The sequence below is a fragment of the Glycine soja genome, chromosome 6, assembly GCF_004193775.1.
Source record: "Glycine soja cultivar W05 chromosome 6, ASM419377v2, whole genome shotgun sequence".
In the NCBI taxonomy this organism is placed as follows: domain Eukaryota; kingdom Viridiplantae; phylum Streptophyta; class Magnoliopsida; order Fabales; family Fabaceae; genus Glycine; species Glycine soja.
Genome location: NC_041007.1, coordinates 6,322,348 through 6,341,372, shown reverse-complemented (window position 1 = coordinate 6,341,372; position 19,025 = coordinate 6,322,348). Strand labels below are relative to the sequence as shown.

The window sequence follows — 19,025 nt, the reverse complement described above, 5'->3', positions numbered from 1 at the left end:
AGCATTCTAATTAAAGAAACATTAATGTAAATAAGAATTATAATTGCAGGTAAGGATGAATGACGTGGTTTCATAATAGAGAATTATCATTTCTTTTAACAAAGAATGATCATGTTAACATGGTTTGATAATAGTGAGTGTCCTTAGATATGCCGACTCCACGTGCATCTTGCGCATCAGATTTATATATCTATCTATATATATATATTATCAGTCATATTCGATGGCATATGGATAAGTAAATTGATAGATGGATTGAAAACAATAAAGAAACATGCAAGATCCATAAAGTCTATTGGTGCTGCTGTCTTGTAGTGTTGAATCAGAAAAAAAGAACTTCAAATTTCCTATAAGTGCTCTTGTGTGCCTGCTAGTGTGTTTTTGGACCCACTGTTCGAAGTGTCAATCCTCATCATTTTGCCAAAATATATATCAACTCTAATTCACGTTTGAAACCTCTAATTCAGTAAGCCGAGGAAGCTTTTAATAATAAGTTAAAAAAAATTGAAAACTGATTAAGAATTTGAACATCTAGTCACTCAAGTCTCTGGACAGTACGAGCTTTACATCTTGAGCAGAACATAATTACCATAGTTCAGAATTCACAATACATTCCACTATCTTTGACCTCTTTTATACTATGTCTCGAAATGATTGCTGAGCCTCACTACTTGAGCCTGATGAGTGAAGCCCATAAGCACTAGTGGTTTCACTATACCCGCTGGAGCTGTATTTATGACATGATAATGCCAAATTGAAATTTCTCATGTCCTGCTGGTAATGGCCAGCATCATAATCTAAAATATTTGACCAATTGTATACCGTGTCTGTGGTAAGCCCTGTTGTAACATCCCCAACAAGATCGGTTAGAGAAACCACTCCTTCTAAGGCTCCAACTATCTGTTACAAATTGTGAACTTTGTGATCAGAGACTCATATATGTATTTATACTTCTTGAAAACATTCCATGTTTTGGGATTTTAACAAAGGAAATCTAGCTACTAAGAATTAATTGTCTACTTGCAAGTCCGAATTGAAGGTTGAAATATTTTATACTCATAATTTTGTAAGAGGATTGGGGATACATTTTATTTAGGAAGAGGTTGAAGCAAATCCATCAAAAAAGTAGTTCCAAAGAATTTCGCCAAGATATTAATTTATGGACAGAACTTAGATACCATTGCATAAGTGTTTTACTTTGGTAATTTATGTTGACCTTTAATACAAATTTTCATTACACAAAATATTGAAGTGAAAATTCATTTTGATTGAAGAACAACATAATAAAACACTTAAAGAACTGCATCTAAGATTCTAAGTGTCGTCTAATGTCCTTAATTGATTTCTATGAAGAATTTTGCCTTAATTTATTTCCATATCTTTTTTCTATAATGATCATTCTGTCAGAATTACTCTCAGTGATCTAGCAAGGGATTGAAGAACAATATAATTAAACACTTAAAGAACTGCATCTAAGATTCTAAGTGTTGTCTAATGTCCCTAATAGATTTCTATGAAGAAAATTGCCTTAATTTATTTCCATATCTTTTTTCTAGAATGATCATTCTGTCAGAATTACTCTCAGTGATCTATCAAGGGATTGAAGAACAATATAATTAAACACTTAAAGAACTACTTCTAAGATTTTTAAGTGTTGTCTAATGTCCTTAATTGATTTCTATGAAGAAAATTGCCTTTATTTATTTCCATATCTTTTTTTCTATAATTATCATTCTGTCAGAATTACTCTCAGTGATCTAGCAAGGGATTTAGAGAAAAAGGTTCTAATTAGATTCATTCTTTCGTCTTTCTCCCCTTATGAATTGCTGATGTAAATGAAAAACAACAAACAGATTATTACTTGGCTCATTCGAGGTCGAAGCCTGGCTGAATGGCGCACACAAGCAGCTGCGCAGGTAATCATTCTTTCCATCTCATCAGCTTCGTAACTTTTCTGCAACCTTGGATCAACAAGATTGTCGAAGTCACCATCTTGTAGTGCTTGAGCAAGCAATGGCCTAGCCTGTAATCACCATATTGCAATGTCATTTTTATACTATGAGGGTTAGCAGAAAAATAGACCTTGTGAGCAACAAGAAAAAACTGCCCCTCAAATTCACTACAGCTTTGAGTTGGTAAATGTTGTTAAACTGAGGAGTAAACACCACCGAAATTTACATTAATAGGTAATGAATAACCAAGCTACTGAATTTGAATACACATTTCAACCCAAAACCTTGAAACTTTCTCATTTTTATGTTATGGGACTTCATCTCATATTATATTTGTACTTCAACAATAAAATATCTATTATCATCCTAGTAACCATCCACACGCATGAGCACTCAAACTGATTAAAAAACAAAATGACATTTTCCAACATGTTATAGGAAAGAACTTGGTCAACTCACCCAGTCGACGAGGCTCTCATTTCTTGATCCTGCTGTAGTGATTGGTGGATGTCCGGTTATAAGTTCTAAAAGCATGATGCCATAGGAATATACATCTGATTTATCTGTCAATTTACCACTTGATGCATACTCCGGAGCTAGATACCTGCAACGAAATTCTAAAGTTGACTAAAGCTGCTCTTGACATAGTAGTACAGTAGACAACGTTGTCAACACATCATTGATGTATAGGAACATACAAACTGCGCATTTTTACCCATTTTTGTTAACACGTATACTCTGCATGCCTGATTTTAAACTGTGAGATGCTTATTTACATAAAAACAATTCTATTAATAAAACAATGAGGACCAATGTCAAGTAGTGCATTTATGATACGTGTAGTGTAGTAAGATGAAAAGTGGTCTTACCCAAAGGTTCCCATCACTCGAGTGGTGAGGTGACTAATGCAACTATCGTTGTTAGGGAAGATTTTTGCCAAGCCAAAGTCAGAAACCTAAACAAACAGAAGCTCATCATCAATATATTTCCAAAGAATTAGAGAAACACACGTCTCAGACCAAAGTATTAACATAGGAACACTTCATGTGCTGGATGATGCACTGGGAAAATATAGAAGACAAAAGTTCTGTCTTAAAGAGTAATAAGCAATTATGGGAACAAGATAGTATAGTATGGCTTACCTTGGGTTCAAACTTAAAATCAAGAAGGATATTAGATGCTTTAATATCTCGGTGAATAATTGCCGGATTACCTGTGGACATTATGATCATAATTGAAACCAATTACCATTCCTAATCCCCATAAGCACGGTGTGTTTATATGAGACATAAGTATGTAAACTTCAAGGGATTCATGTGAGAAATGATTTTTTTTTCTTGAATAAATAATAATTTTCATTCCTAAACGTATGGAATACTAATAAATTCGTCTTCAAAAGATGAAAATTTAAATTTTAATCCTTAAAAATAAAAAAATGTAACATTCAAAGACGAATTATACATTCAGGGACGTAAATGACTATTTATTTATAATATAATTTAATTTTCATTAACTAGAAAGATGTTAAATTATATTTTAGGTAAATAGTTATTTTTGTCTTTGAAATACTTTTTCATTAACAGTAATGGACAGAAATTAATAGATGAATTAATTTATCGCATATTTTTTACTTTTAGATATTAAAATTTAAATTTTCATCTGAATGAATTTATTGGCGCTCAATCCTTTTTTTCTTTTTGAAATTGTCATTGTAATGAGATATGCAGCAACAAATTTTTAATAGATATAGACAGGCTTTAAAAAAATCAAGAAAGCAAAAGATTAGGGAAGAATTTTCACAATCTTCGTGTAGATATGCCAGCCCTTTTGCAGATCCCAAGGCAATTTTAATCCTCATCGACCATTCTAAGAAGGTATTCCCCTCCCCTGCAATACATTTTTATGTCATGTTCGATACCATGCAACTGTAAAATGGAACAGCAAAAAAACCTGTCCACTCTAGACATAACAAAGCAAGGGTACTTAAAATAACATTATGTCACAAGAAACCACTAGGCCATTGCCAAGCATCAGCACACCAGAAAAGCTTTTATGAAGTTACCTTAAATTAGTTTAGACTTTAGACTTACCATGTAAGTGGAATTCCAATGTGTTATTTGGAACAAATTCGTAAACGAGCAATCTCTCTGCCCTTGTAACGCAGTATCCAACAAATTCAACAAGATGTTTATGATGCACTCGGCTAATGGTCTCAACCTCAGCTTGAAACTCTCTCTCTCCTTGTTGGCTTCCTGATTTTAACTGCTTAACTGCAATTTCCTTTCCACATGGGAGAACTCCTTTGTACACATACCCAAAACCACCTTCTCCAAGAAGGTTGGACTCAGAGAAACATTTAGTGGCCACTAATAATTCATCATACGTGAAAATACCATTCGCGGGACCAAAGGCACCTCTTGGAGCATGATTTGGAATTGCTTTCACAGATACTGAATTAAAAGAGCCAGAAGCTCCACCGCCCTCAGTGAGAGGTGGCGGTGGTGGCAGCGTTGGATTTGGTGACACTCGAATAACATGAGACCCTGATGATGAGCTTAAATTAGTGTGCAAGCATCTCAACAATTATCAAACAAATCTAATGAAACATGAAAAGCATTGAACTCTATTATCACATGTACTATTAAACTATGCTCTTCAATATAGGGGAAAAAAAACTTAGATGCAACCTTTAAATTCTATTAGTAATATTTCTTAGAAGTGAAGTTTTCTCTCGCTAAATAGGCAATAAAACTTTAAATTAGAGGTTAGCATGAGTTATGGAAATGAAACTATATTAAAGAATGAACAAAACTTAGATAGAATTCTAAGCATTTTTTTAGTGTTTTCTATAAAAATTGAAGTTTATTCTCAATAATTCATTTAATAAAGATCTACATTCAAGGTTAACATAGTTTAGTAAAACTTCTTATTGGATAACATCATCCAAAATACCTATTGAAACTTATGAAAGAAAGGAAAGTGTTTTAATTATAAGGTTTTGATGTGTTTATACGTGAGAAATGAATATATGATTCATTTAACGCAAATGAGATTAGTTTCTCTTTCTGTGACTTGTGAAAATACCCATTAGGAGCAGGAAAAAAAATCTAATTTTAAGCTTTGTCCATAAATTTATTGGAAATTTAATTAACAAAGAAAGTAAAAGGATAAGATTTTCTAACCCTTGGATCCAAGAGAGGGAGATGATTCCTTATAGTGAGGGGTGGATAGATTATTGTGTTTGTTTTTCTTCCTATTCCAGCGTAGCACTGATCCAACAGTAAAAACAAAGACGAAAACGATAGCTGCAATTACAAGCCCAAAAATGAGACCACTTGACACGTGGAATGTTGAAGGCTTCTGAACATCCACAGCCACCGGCAAACTTCCACCTCGTGCTGTTGACGGAAAATTCACTTCCGGCGCCGATGCCGGCAACGCAGGAAACCACGGCGTTGCCAAAGTAGGTTCCGTCATGAATGGTGGATGTTGAGGCGGCGAAGGAACAGTCACAGTCGCCGCTGTCGCCGGAGGCATTTCTGGCAATGCAGGTGGAAAAGTGGCGGTTGGAGTTGGAGGCGACGGTGCAACTGCAAACGGCGGAAACGTTGTCGGTGCAGGAGCTGTGGCAAATGGAAACGGCGGTGGCTGAGATTCGGCGGTCGGAGTTGGAGGCGATGGCGTAACAGTGGACGATGGCAATGGCGGTGGCAGAGATTCCGGCGAGGGAGACGGCAACAACGGCTCCGTGAGAGGAAGTGGTGTGACTGAAGATGGCGGCGGCGAATCTTGAACGAGTAAAGTTTCCGGCGGCGGGGTGACTGGAGGTGCTGGAGGCGTCGGATACATTGAAGGTGACGGCGGAGGAGTTATGTCAAACAGCAACGACAGTGGTGGCGGGGCCGCCGGGGAATATGGTGCAACTGCAAGCATGAAATTTGTCTTCCTTTTCTTTGTATAAAATAAACAATGGTTATGAAGAAATTGATGCACATGAAGCAGCGAAGCAATACATGATTATAATAGTGGCCGTTTTGCAATTTGTAGTGAGAAGTGAAAATGAAGAGCTACGAACGCTATGGTGCCAGCACCACTGCTCCACTAATGGCTAGTGCAATCCAACTCTAGTTACCAACACTTTATCAACCACATGTATTTGGACTGGGATAAGTTTATTAATTTGTTGGTTCAGAGATCATAGACAACAAACCTCTATCTTTTGGATATTTGACATAATTGTATAAACTCTAATGATAGCAAATACTTAGAAAGAAAAGTTTATAACAGTTTTTTTTTAAGAGTTTAATGATTTATACTTACAATTTTGCACATTATTGAATCACAAATAACATTTTGTATGGTTTTTAACTTAGTTATAATGAGAGTGAACAAGTGTTGTACAAGAGTAAACAAACTTACAACACATTTTTTTCTTATTGTTTTCTTGTGTTAAAAACTTAATTAGTACATGAAGAATAAGAACGAAAACAGTCATTGAAAGAAAACAAAATTTCTTTAACCAACTATTAGGACAAATTCATAAACATTTCAAATGTTTTCTTGGTATCAAAGTAGAGAGAGAGAGTGACCTGCATGTGGTGGTTGACCTTTACGAAAAATATATAATAGTATTGGTCCCCGTAGAGTGACCTTTTTCAGAATCTACTAAGATAGAACATAGAAGAGTGGTTGAGATTGAAAAAAAAAAAAAAACTTAAACGAAGGAATGCACGAAAGTAATCGTGGTTCTCTAGTGATGGGAAAAAGATGTGTGGCAGATCACTGGCAATGAGGCACCCTCATCTTCAATGTTAGCTACTAAGCATCAAATATAGTAGTAGCATTTTAGTATTTACCAATTATAATCGAATACAGCTGTTGCATTTGGATTAGAAGTTAGTACAGACAAAGTATAGTCAGAACAAAGATGGAGACACTTAACATTAACAATTGTAACATCTCATCATCCGAGGTGAATATTTCCCGTATCCCAAGATGTCACATGTACCTCGGAATAGCCGCTCAAAATAAAAAATGAAGGGAAATGTTTCGAGCCACTAGCTGCCGGATTAACCGTTTCGATCTCGTTACCCTGGGTTTAACATATAATTTGCTTAACTTTCTGGCTTAGACATTTTTCCAAAACTAAAGCAAGTTTCTTGGCACACATGAACAAAGACACACTCTTACCTTTGCAGCTCTGTTTAAAGCATGCGACATCTCTATGCAACGTTTCAGCGGAACAATAACTTACAGAAATGTGTTTCCGGTTCGGTTTAAATTAGTTTTAAGACCAGAAGTGATCATAAAATGCACTTGCCATTTGGTTTGAATAAGATTAAGAATAATATTAGACTAGTATTTTAACTTATTTATTGTACATAGTAAATATTTATTTTCATATAATTAAAATTAAATAAATATTTTATGTATTAACAATGTAATTTTTTTTACAATATCATTCAATAATGAACCAATATATATAATAAATTTATCATTTTTACAAATTTTAAATATATTTTTAATCTCTTGATTATTTTTGTTTTTGATCACTTAAATTAAAATTTTTTTATAGTCTCTCAATTTTAATCTCTCATGTAATAAAAAAATACCACAAATTATACCCCTAATATGCCAAAATCAGTTAGAACTTAAAAGGAACTAAAAAGAGTATTTTTAAATTTGAGGTATTACAGAATTCAATTTAAATTTGGAAAACCAAAAACAAAAATAGAGATTAAAATATAGTTAAACCTTCTTACAACAACTATTTAAAAGTCATTTTAAATTAAACTCGTTTAAAATTTATAATAAACAAATAGTTTTAAATATATGAATTGTATTATAATTAAAATTTATAATAAAAAATATATTTGAATATATAAAGTAGATTTTATAATAAATAATTTACATTGTAAACTAATTTCCAATTTTAAAAAACATAAAAAAAAAAAGAGAATCTCATTCTCCAAATTGTATAATATAATTTATAATAAACGAATACAAAACAAATTCAATATGAATTCAAGATATTTCAGTTTTTGTCCTAACAACATTATTTGGTTAAAAATAAATAAATTTCATTATAGAGACTTTATCAATGCAAAATTTCATTTAAAAGTGAACATTTAAAGGGAGCATCTATTAAAAATTCACGCTTCCATTGAATACTCGTTATGTACCATTTTTTGTGTGACACAAGGATTAGTCCAAACAATCACCGAAATTTTCAATCATTTTCAAGAAAACTATTAACACGCATAGTTGAATTGTTCCCTCCAACAAGTTTTTTTTTTTTTTTTCCCATTCGCACCAAACCAACGAGGATTCAAATTTTTGACCATGTACTTAAAGATTTTGATCCCAAAAAAAGAGCATGATCCCTATCACTGAAACAAAAATTAAGTGACACATTGTATCGTTAAAAAAAACTTCAGTTCACAGCAGTAATTAGAAAAGGTAATGAAAGACTTAAAAAATCACCTAACGCAAACCAACAAGCCACAACACAACAGGCATCAAGCATCATTTGTGTATTAAGCAATCAACTGATAAAGGGTCCAGATTCACATTTCAGCACCAACCCGGCACAGAAATTAACCAGAAGTCAATCAATGGCAATGACCTAGAACACAATGAACACTTGAATAAACGTCAGAACATCAACATAAAACCTCTACAAACTTGCAACCCAGACTAGGTTTTCTACAACTGAATATTTGATGGATCACGATGATTTGGATACAGAACAACTACAAAATCTTTTAGCCAATGGAACCCCCCTGCATTTTCCTGTTATACATCAATCTGAATTTTCTTTCTCTTTCGGGGAGGGGGGAGGTATGGAGTCAATATCCTCCATTCCCTTATATATTCAATCTAGGATTGCAACATTTCATAACAGCTGATTTCAAAGCTCTGAAGGCACCATAAAGATTTAAGGTAAACCAAATTTGGACAAGGCTGATTGGAATAAAGTAGAGAATGCCTGGGATGAACTTTGGTCATCAGCTTTTATTTTAATCTGTGACTTGGCTGACGATGTGTTGATTATACACTCAACAAGATACATTGATGCTGCTTCTGCTTTCTGAGCAAAGAAAAAGAACTTGAAGTTGGGAGACTGACCACCGGATGCAATGCATTGTATTGAATGACTTTGCATGTGGCGAAGAAGTGCATGAGGAGTTGTCAACGATGTGACTCCTTGAGGACTTAGAGAATATTCCTGCACCAGATAATGAATTATAGACCACATATAGACAAAAATGCTTGACATTTTTTGTTCATTGGGTGTGGCAAAAAAAAAAGAGTACACAAAAACATTTCTATAGTTCAATTTTGAATTTTTGATTTATTATCAATGTAAAAATGTATACTCCAATTTTACACAATCATTCAATTATATGTTGCCACACATCCCTTAATAAGCTTAACAACTTATAAGATGTCAAATTCATTAAATGATGCGGCAACACATCATTGGATGATACTGTAAAACTTTTTTATAATACCAATGCATTCAAATTAAATAGATATTTTCAAGCCTAAGTTATCACATTAATGAAACTGATAATTTCAAAGCAAACCTCAGATAAGGATATTGGCAGTTGACGCCATTTCTGCTGAAATGCGCCAGGATCCAGTACAGCTTTTGGGTTTAGGTTCAATGGAGGAGGTGAAGGCATGGCTGCAGTCTCAACTGGAAAATCTAAACCAAGCAGATCATCAATTGCCAAGCTAGAAGCAGGAGCTTGACCAGATATGCCAGTACTTGGAAATGCCAAATCTGCAAGTGGTTGTGAAGTTGTAGGAGCAGATGAACCATTATAGGAAGGCGCATTATAGACAGAACCATTGCTACCAGGATCTCTTCCTTCATCTTTTTCTGAAGTACTTAGAAGCAGATCCTTGTCATTTGCTTCCACTCTCTGGGCTGGAACAACAGAATCTGCAGATTCTGCACTAATAGATAGATTTCCAAGTTCATCTGCAAATTCAAATGTCCCTCGGTGTTCCTTATCAGTGAACATATAAGAAGGCTGCATGAATTTTCTATTGTTAGTTTGACAGATTTTAATATACACAAGGATCACAGTAATATAAACATGTTTGAACTTTCAAGTAACGTTACTGTAAGACAAGGTGTTTAATTTAATCTATCGCACCACAAGGTGTTGAGGAAGAAAGTTTAGCTGTACAATGTTTTATATTTTTAAAATGCTAAAATTGAATTCTAATGTAAATAACAAATTGCAGCATATTATTCAGAATATCTCAGGTGATTCAACAGTTGAGGCAAGACTAAACATGAAACACTAAGAAGTCAAACATGTTTTATAAAGGGAAGAAACAGAAAAAACACTTTAAATGGTAAGGTGAATTATTATTTTCTCCCCATTTTATCTTTAAATTTGTTAAAAATAGTACAATATTTTATTAAATTTAGAAATGGTGCGAAGTACTTAAAATTAGTCCAAACTCAATGAATAATTTGTTTCATTAAAGCCACTGGGAGGGAAGACAGTAGATTAGTTACCTTTTGGTATACAACAGACAAACTGTTAAATTCATCAAATATGCGATCTTTGATTTCACTGCTTTGAGTATCAGCAAATACTGAAACTGCTTGCTTTGGAGGGTTGACCACACTCTCTGCCACTGATACATTATATTGCAGAAGCCTGTAATAAAATAAGGCCCTATCATGAACATCCTGCAATCAACAAAAAGCTCATTTAACTTACTGCAGCAATACAAGCAAATATTCAAACAATTCATTGTTTTGACAATACAAAGTAGTAACCAGTAACAACAATTCAAACCTGGTGAAAATCAGTAGCAATCCCAGCAGCCAATGCAGCTCCTAATGCTTTTTGAGTTTCAGGTGGTCGCTTAAAGAAACACTTCATAACTGCAGTAAGAAGATGTAAGCGAACCTGCATCATGATTCATGAGACAGCAGTTGTTCAAAATATAAATAAGTAAACATAAATACAAGCTAATAATCCATTCATTGTGATATGTAAACATAAACAAGAAAAGAATGTATGTTAGTCAGCCAGCTACTATTAGATAAGATTTCATAGCTGTTGAGTAGCTGGCTATAAATAAAGTAGGGCTGTTGTATTTTAGATAGGCTGAAACAATAAGAATGGAAGTGCAGTGCACAGTTTCTTTGATCTCACTGTTTCTCTTCTCTTCTTCTCTTTTCCCCTTTCTTTCTCTTTTCCACCTAAATTATATATCAGTGGTATCTAGAACCTAGCCGTCCATGCTACAAAAACACGACCAAGGTGACAGTGCATGAAATGGAAGAACACTTCATTCAAAATGAGCAGAGTCTTGTGAAGGTCAATACACTATCAAACACTCGCCAGAGTTGTACAATGATGAATTGGCTGTGATTCCTAGCAGCTTCCTATCAAGTATCATACCAATGGTGATTTCTCCTATCTCATTGATGAGTCATGAAGTGATGAATTCCTTACTTGGTCATGAAACATTCCAACACCAACTCTCCAGGATGATTATCTTTCCAGCCATATTTGGTGGAGCCCTCATCAGAAAAGATTTATTTGTAACAAGATTAAGTTAGTAAGCTTTATCTTGAGAGGGAGTGTTAGAATATATGAAAAATATCCAATAAATATGCTGATTATATTTAGAAAATTTTAATGTATCATAGAGATTATCTCCTAGGACTAATTTCCCTATTTTATTAGTTTACATGTTTCCGAACATTTAATGATTTGTTTCTTTGCAGTCAAAAATGATTTGTTTCTTTATTATGTTAGGATTATGATCTAGTATTGGCATAAAAAAGCATTAGTGCTTTATGTTTTTTATCATCATATGTAACACATGACAATATACAAGAGAATATTATTCAATTTCTCCCTCAATACCTAAAAGCCCATAATTTCAACATAGGTTGTTCACAATGTTCCTTCTGCAATTGTTTCAAAGGAAAAAAAATGAAGAAACTGGTTCAACTACAATCCAAGTGTAACACAATGGTTGAGTTTTACCATCCAAATGATCCACTATAATATTTTTAAGTTTCCATATATACGATTATACATCATAGAATGATGTACAGGAATTCATGCTGTAGATGGCCAGATGAGAATGAAGCACTTGAGAGTTGAGACCTTTTCTTAAATGTCAGAGCTTGATATGCTGAATGAAAAAGGTTGAATCCTACCATCAAAGAATATAAATTCAACATGGGCAGAGCTGAATATATAACTAAGATTACAATGTCCCATGATGCTGGGCATAACTTGGCATTCAATATGAAAATCTAAATCTCAAATGTGGAAATTGCACGACTGTAAAGCATAAGAAGTTATGTAATTACCTCAGCAGAATGCTCCTCATCCCAGTTTTCAACTAAACTCTCCAAGACATATGGAGCATCATGCATGTCTTGAGAATATTCCCCCAACATCCATATAAGAGCTGCCTTAGCCTTGGGTTCTTGGACATTTTTACTACTGATATTTCCAACAACAGCAATACAATCCTGACTCCATTGTGGATATTTTCTTAGCAGATCTTTCACAAGCACCTGAACAAATGAACTTTCAAACTTCGCATTAGTCTACCATACCATATCTAAGTCAAATCAAAATGCCTTACTTTCAACACATGTTTGCATATAATATAAAACAAAGCAATACTACTCTTAAGCACAAATTTCAGGGTAGCTAGCAGGCACTTGTCATGTTTACCAGAGCTTCAGAAGTAACATAGTCCTTTTCCATCTCAAGAAACTGGAGAAGTCGATCAACAATAGCATTGACATCATACTGCTGCAATGCTATCTTCCCAACAGCTCGAATTGATTCCCTTGCAATGGGAATGTCAACATTTGCAGCATATTCACATAATTCTGTCACTGAAATGAGATCCAAGAAGTTCATGAATATGTCATAAGACAGGCAGCCTCAGACCAGGGAATAGAACATCAAATGCAAATCTTAAATCAATCGCTCCCTCCCCTAACCCTTTCTCTCTATAGCAAATTGAAGTTTCTTACCTATCTCATAGGTGTTACTTTCATTTGCAACTGCAGTCAGCATTTCAAGCTTCAACTTTTTGACATATGATGGCTCATTATACTGGCAATAGAAGTGTTTGTAGTCTGAGGAAAATATATAAGGTGCACGCATGACCAAAAGATGCAGGTGGCTTAAAACTGCATACGATTGTTCTGGACTTCCCGAGCTCACTTGAGTTAAGAGAGGGGCTTTGATGCGCTCATATACCTAAACAAGAAGAATTTGCAACATAAATCACAGAGAAGCAACCAAACTGACAAGATCAAGTAAAAATAAATTCAAGATCAAGAAAAAAGGTTTAAATAATAACAATGGTAGTTTCAATAAGTATGTAATCAAGCCAAGCTAAGATTGGCCAAGCCATATGCAAACACAGCCGAAACCTAAGCTTGAGGCTGAGCTTGAATTGAGGTGAAAGCCTAGCAAAAACCCCAGCTTGTTTATAAGAACTACTGATTTATTTAAATTATATGTCACCTACAAATTGAGGTCACAGAAACATAACACAAAATCAACACCTAAAACCGACACAAAACTTCAAAAACATGCAACACCATATAATGGATAGACATAAAAGGGAATTGTCATGAGTTATGACTGAAGGCGATGTAACATGGTGATATATGGGCAAGGGCAAAGAGGGATTACGTAGGCTTAGGCTATAACAAACTTGCATATGTGGCAACAAGTGTGGGAAGCATTGTCAGGCTGCGTGGGATATAAGGAAAAAGAGGGGAAATGAGAGGGGTAGGCTATAATCATTGGGATAGTTTTGGGTGGCTTTGCCACAGGGCAGAGAAGAATACCTTCTCTGCTATTTTTCTTTCTTATATGCATCCATATATGAATACCATAAGCCTAATCTTTCAGCTGAAAAATCTAAATGCCCAATATATGTCCTCTATATGCTTGAGCAAGATAATAGTTAAAAGTAAAATCGTTACGAGATACAAAGCAAGCATGATTCAGACGAGAGAACTTTATGTTAAGGAAAAAATAACTATGCATAAAAAAAAATGCTGCAATGAAAAACAAGAAGATTAAATGAGATGTTTGCACAGACACACAAATCAAAGCATACCTGCTGATGCACATCAGCCATAGACAAAGTCAACTGTAGAAATACTTTAATAGTTGCCAAGACAACAGCACCGTTTGCATGCTGGAGCCTATCTTCAAGGAGATTCATTATATCAAATATTTCACTGTTATCTGATGGAATGTACTTGGACACCAATTCCAGCACAAGACACTGAGCCCATTCACTAAATTCCTTAATGCTGCAGGTGAAAAAAGAAAGAACAGATAAATTTTCTTAAAATTGGTATTTTTGCAAGATATTACAGGTGCTTTCTTTTTATCTCTTTTTTTTATCAGCAAAGATAAAATATTATAGTACCAGGGGTACTGAAGGAGTACAATTGATATCCAAGATTAGCAGAATTATGGTTTCCTAATACAGGCTTTAATACTAGAATTAGAAAACCATAAATCTGACTGCATTGTTGTCTATAATCTACCCAAATCCTATGTATGTATCCCTCCCCTGATTACAAAATCCCTCTCTCAAATTACTGGACCAGTGATTAAAAGGTATTTCAAAACCCTTTTCCAAGTTTTTAAACCACGACCAACAAAGGAAAATGTCATCCTCCATCAATTTACTGCCATTGAAGCTATCATTTGAGAAAATGATCCCATCCTATGCTGCCATATACTCCAGGTTAAAGCTATCCACCAGATCTGCCATCTCTGAGACCTGACTCCAGAAGGCCTCCCAAAACCATGTTGGAGGAAATGATGTCTTGGAGTCTGCGGAAAAACACCCGAAATGTTTAACCAAGACATCGATTCCCATCAAACCGGAAGAATTTTGCTGCAGTTGAAAAATAAATGAGCTGCATCCTCTTCATTGTTTCTGCAGAATGGGCAGAAAGAGTCATTGATTTCGATATTTCTCCTGCGCAAATTTGATCTTGTTGGCAGCCTGTCCATGATTAATCTCCAAGCAAAAAGGATGCTTTGCTTGGAATCTTTAGATTCCACAGCTCATTAAAAACTCCATCTTGATTCTCGTCCATGGAATCTCCCAAAAGCAGCTTGTACGCGCTCCCCACTGAATAATTACCACTTGAATCTCCCTTCCACACCCACTTGTCCTGTCGGTCAGGATGAATTGAGATGCCTTCTGTGTCTCCCAAGAACCTATCAGCCACGTCAATCTCAGCATCAAAAAGTGATCGCCTCCATTGAAAGCTCCACTCCCAGCCTGCGTCTGAGAATCTCCCCATTTGCTGTACGAACTGTTCTTGCTGACAGGAAATGAGATATAACCTAGGGTGTTTTAGCATTAGCAGTACACCAACATCTTTCCACCAATCCTCCCAAAATCTCACTCTAGCTCCAAAACCCACCTTCCAAGATATCTCATTTTGAAACCAGTTACCCTCCTGCAAAGGCTGAAACATTGAGCGGAGGTCCTGCCACCAGAATGATTCATTGCTGCCTCTCCTATCCTCATCCAAATTCCTCCAACCGCCATATTTTGAATCCAACACCCGAGCCCACAGTTCCCCTTGGTGATGGAATAGATTCCATCTCCATTTTCCAAGAAGAGTAAGATTGAAATTCTTGATGTCCCTGATTCCTAGGCCCCCTTTCTCCTTTGGTAGGCAAATGACTGCTACAATTATCAACACGCTTTATAGTCTAATAGGACAACAGTTAGCACTTATAATAAGGTAATAAAACATTTTTTATCACATTTGTGAAGATACTACTCAGTCAACCATTACTCCCACAATCATACTACATATGATTGATTTATAATTTCCAGAAGGACGAAGAAGCTACTAAACTACCAGATTATACGGTAGCTATAAGCCTTTTTGCCAAGGAGAAATGGAAATAGACAAAATTCCTATGAAAGGAAATCCAAGAGGAGGGTGGTTGAGAAAATTCAGTTTATCTATTGTGTTCTGATGAATGCTAGCTTCCCCTAAAAAATGCAAAAGAAAGAACATAACAGTGCTGTCCTTTGCAGTGCAAAAAATAAAAAACAGTGATGTCCTTTAGGGAAAGATAACTTAAGCACCACATCTTTCCCAAGTAGTGTTCATCAAAGTATCAGAGAGCAAGGAATTACTTGAGAAAAGATTACCGATTCAGAAGGTAATATACAACTGGCTTGCTAAGTAGAGTTTCTCTCTCCCTGGCTGCTTCCTCTGATGTGGATGACTCTAAGGTCCAAATTTCTTGTAAAGCAGACAAACAATTTGCAACTACCTGATGAAAAAAGCATGACAGTAGAAATGTGTAAAGTACAATTTATTTGGTGACTGCTGTTATTTTAAATTTTTGAAACAGGAAGACTGCTGTTGTTCTGATATGAAGGTGAACAATTGAAAAGCAATAACAAGAACAAAAAATTAACACACACACACATATGTAGGTATGGGGCATATCAAGTGAGAGGAGTGTTTGTATGAGGCTGAGAGGAGTAAATCTGAACTATATACCATACATGGATCGTTAGGATTAAAAGTTGTTTAATAATCACTCATTTGCTAGCAAATAGGCTGTTTATTAATGAATTGCGTGTTTATTATAACTAATTTTTAAACAACCTATTTGCTTGCAATTCATTAATCATTGGACAATTTAGATTAGCTTGGTTCTAAGTTAAACTCTTAATTCTTTACAAAAAGTTGAACGAAACTGTTATGATTTATCATAGGTTGAAGATAAAATTTCCACAGAAATAGAATCCTCACCTGAGTATCAGGGTCATTAAGCAATAAATGCTTCAGTGTTGCTGGAAAATCTGCATCAATACAGGTGGAAGTTGATATATGATATAGTTTCAAAACCCCAATAACTGCCACCATCCTGACATAACTATTATTGTCCTTCAACCCAGACCCTAATGGCCCAACCAAATACTCCACCAAGTTTGCCACCCGGAGCGAACACAAACTCCTCAATGCTAGTCCCCGAATCATTGGATCCTCATCCTTGCAATCTCTTTGCAGAAAATTAATCGTCAAAAGCGCAAGATCAGGATTGCCCTTAGCATAGTTCCCAACATATAGGTAGCACATTTTTTTCAGAACAATGTCTGACGTTGCGGAGCACATTACCATCTCGCCAAATAGAGATGAGACATCAATACCTATAGTCATGTTGGAAATCACCTTCTTGAAGAGATCCCTCTTAGAATCATCAGCACCCGGAGCTCGGCTCCCAGCAAGCTGCCGGAGCTGCGATTTCAGATCGGAGACTTCACTCTTCCTGGTTAAATTAAACATTAGGTCAGTACTCGAGGTAAAAAATAATCAACCATGTAGACAGAAGAGAATTGGGATATCAATAAAGACAAAACTTGGATGCAGTTCCCTAGATACTTTTCAATCAAAATCAGAGTTTCACATCGGTAAAACTTGGATGCAGTTCCCTAGATACTTTTCAATCAAAATCAGAGTTTCACATCGGTAATCTACGTGCATGGTTGGAAATCAAGTGCAAAATGACTTTTGGGGCAAAATTCATTCTGCCAAAGGATAGGACCCTTGTTTTTGTTTTCATTTTGCTTTAATCCGTTGGATCTGAATTGGAACACGCGTCGCAACAATTTCAACTACAAACCAAACATGCTCTATGTAATAAAAGTTTGCATTAAACGTCAACATAGATCAACTGAAATGAAACTCCAATTCTGATTGGAGAACAATATCAAGAGCACATTTGAGGTTAATATATATATATATATATATATATATATATATAAAGCTAATGCACCAACTCAATGTAGTTAACATAGCTCCTTTCCTCATTCCAGAAACAAGTTTCTGAAATGGAAGAGATAACGCAAAGTTGATGAATCCGCGAGAAACTATGCCAAGTCACCCTCTGGCTCGGTATACAGAACTCAACTACTTAAGTCATAACACACAAGCACTGTAGATTGCATAATTGTACGCCAAATAGGACAAAACTCAACGGCATTGGATCTCTATTGTTAATGAGAGCAAAGCGAAGTGCGCGTTCAAACATTTGAAGGCATGCTGTGAGGTAAAACCAAAACACGCGAAATTTCCTATTTGTCTAATGCATGTTGCGAGATAAAGGCGGCAATTGTTATGTACTTGCTTCCGTAGATGAGCCCAATATTGAAATTGTGAATCATTCAGATAAAGAAAAAGAAAGAAAAGTTGATTTGGGAACTGACCCTGACGGTTGCGACGGTGAGGGCGATCGATGAGACTGCGGAGGCGGTGGAGCCATAGCCACTGAAAGTTGAGTGGAACGACGACACGGTTAGATCGACTCTTTGCTTCTTCAGAGAAAGTGAGATCTGAACGAAGATAGAAGAGTGATCGGTAATCGTAGCTACAATAATTAATTTTTTTAATCAAAAAATGGAGTCAGGATTTGGTGAGATGGAAATTAGAAATTACCGTGTCTGGTGGAAAGAAACGATACCAAAAAAAATTAAGAAAAAAATGCACATGGTGCATATACTTTCGACGTATGAGAGGCTGAAGTGGCGAGATCTGATTGCCTGTATTGGACTCTCTTCCACTTCTAAGTTCTAAGCCATGTTTTTTGCGACACTGCAAATAAAATAAAATAAATCACGTTTCATTACTTTCTAGAAACGATGTTAAAAAATAGTACTAATAATAATAATAAATAAATAAATAAATTGATATTCCATTATATCGGTAGGTCCGTATATATTGATGTGATGCTTTATGCACTATTATCTTAATATTTTTTATTAAATATTAAATCAATTAATAAATAGACTAAAATTAACACGGCCTCTTTAAGACTTAGGCTGTGTTTAGTAGGAGAGAAAAAAGTAGAGGAAGAAAAAAAGTAGGTTGAAGAGAAAAGAAAATAAAAAAATAGATGAGAAATATAATAAAAACATAGATTGTTTGGTTGGAAAGATAAAATATTTAAATTAAACTTGTTTGATAAAAAAGAAAAGGATAAATTATTA

General features: G+C 35.1%; 2 protein-coding genes across 2 annotated transcripts; both read right to left on the bottom strand.

Annotated features, from left to right (window-relative positions):
* Positions 1–282: 282 nt before the first annotated feature.
* Positions 283–6,198, bottom strand: LOC114415110 (proline-rich receptor-like protein kinase PERK15). The gene is made up of 8 exons (XM_028379650.1): positions 5,135–6,198; positions 4,043–4,495; positions 3,753–3,839; positions 3,095–3,165; positions 2,822–2,907; positions 2,412–2,556; positions 1,862–2,023; positions 283–900 (listed from the first exon to the last, which is right to left on the bottom strand). The coding sequence occupies exons 1-8, from the start codon at positions 5,883–5,885 to the stop codon at positions 634–636; spliced, it is 2,022 nt and encodes a 673-aa protein (XP_028235451.1). The 5' UTR covers positions 5,886–6,198; the 3' UTR covers positions 283–633.
* Positions 6,199–8,465: 2,267 nt separating this feature from the next.
* On the bottom strand, positions 8,466–18,623 carry LOC114415109 (beta-adaptin-like protein A). The gene is made up of 12 exons (XM_028379649.1): positions 18,475–18,623; positions 18,246–18,371; positions 16,792–17,308; positions 16,179–16,303; positions 14,100–14,298; positions 12,997–13,225; positions 12,689–12,855; positions 12,316–12,525; positions 10,778–10,891; positions 10,492–10,668; positions 9,542–9,994; positions 8,466–9,180 (listed from the first exon to the last, which is right to left on the bottom strand). The coding sequence occupies exons 2-12, from the start codon at positions 18,299–18,301 to the stop codon at positions 8,890–8,892; spliced, it is 2,538 nt and encodes an 845-aa protein (XP_028235450.1). The 5' UTR covers positions 18,302–18,371; positions 18,475–18,623; the 3' UTR covers positions 8,466–8,889.
* Positions 18,624–19,025: the final 402 nt, after the last annotated feature.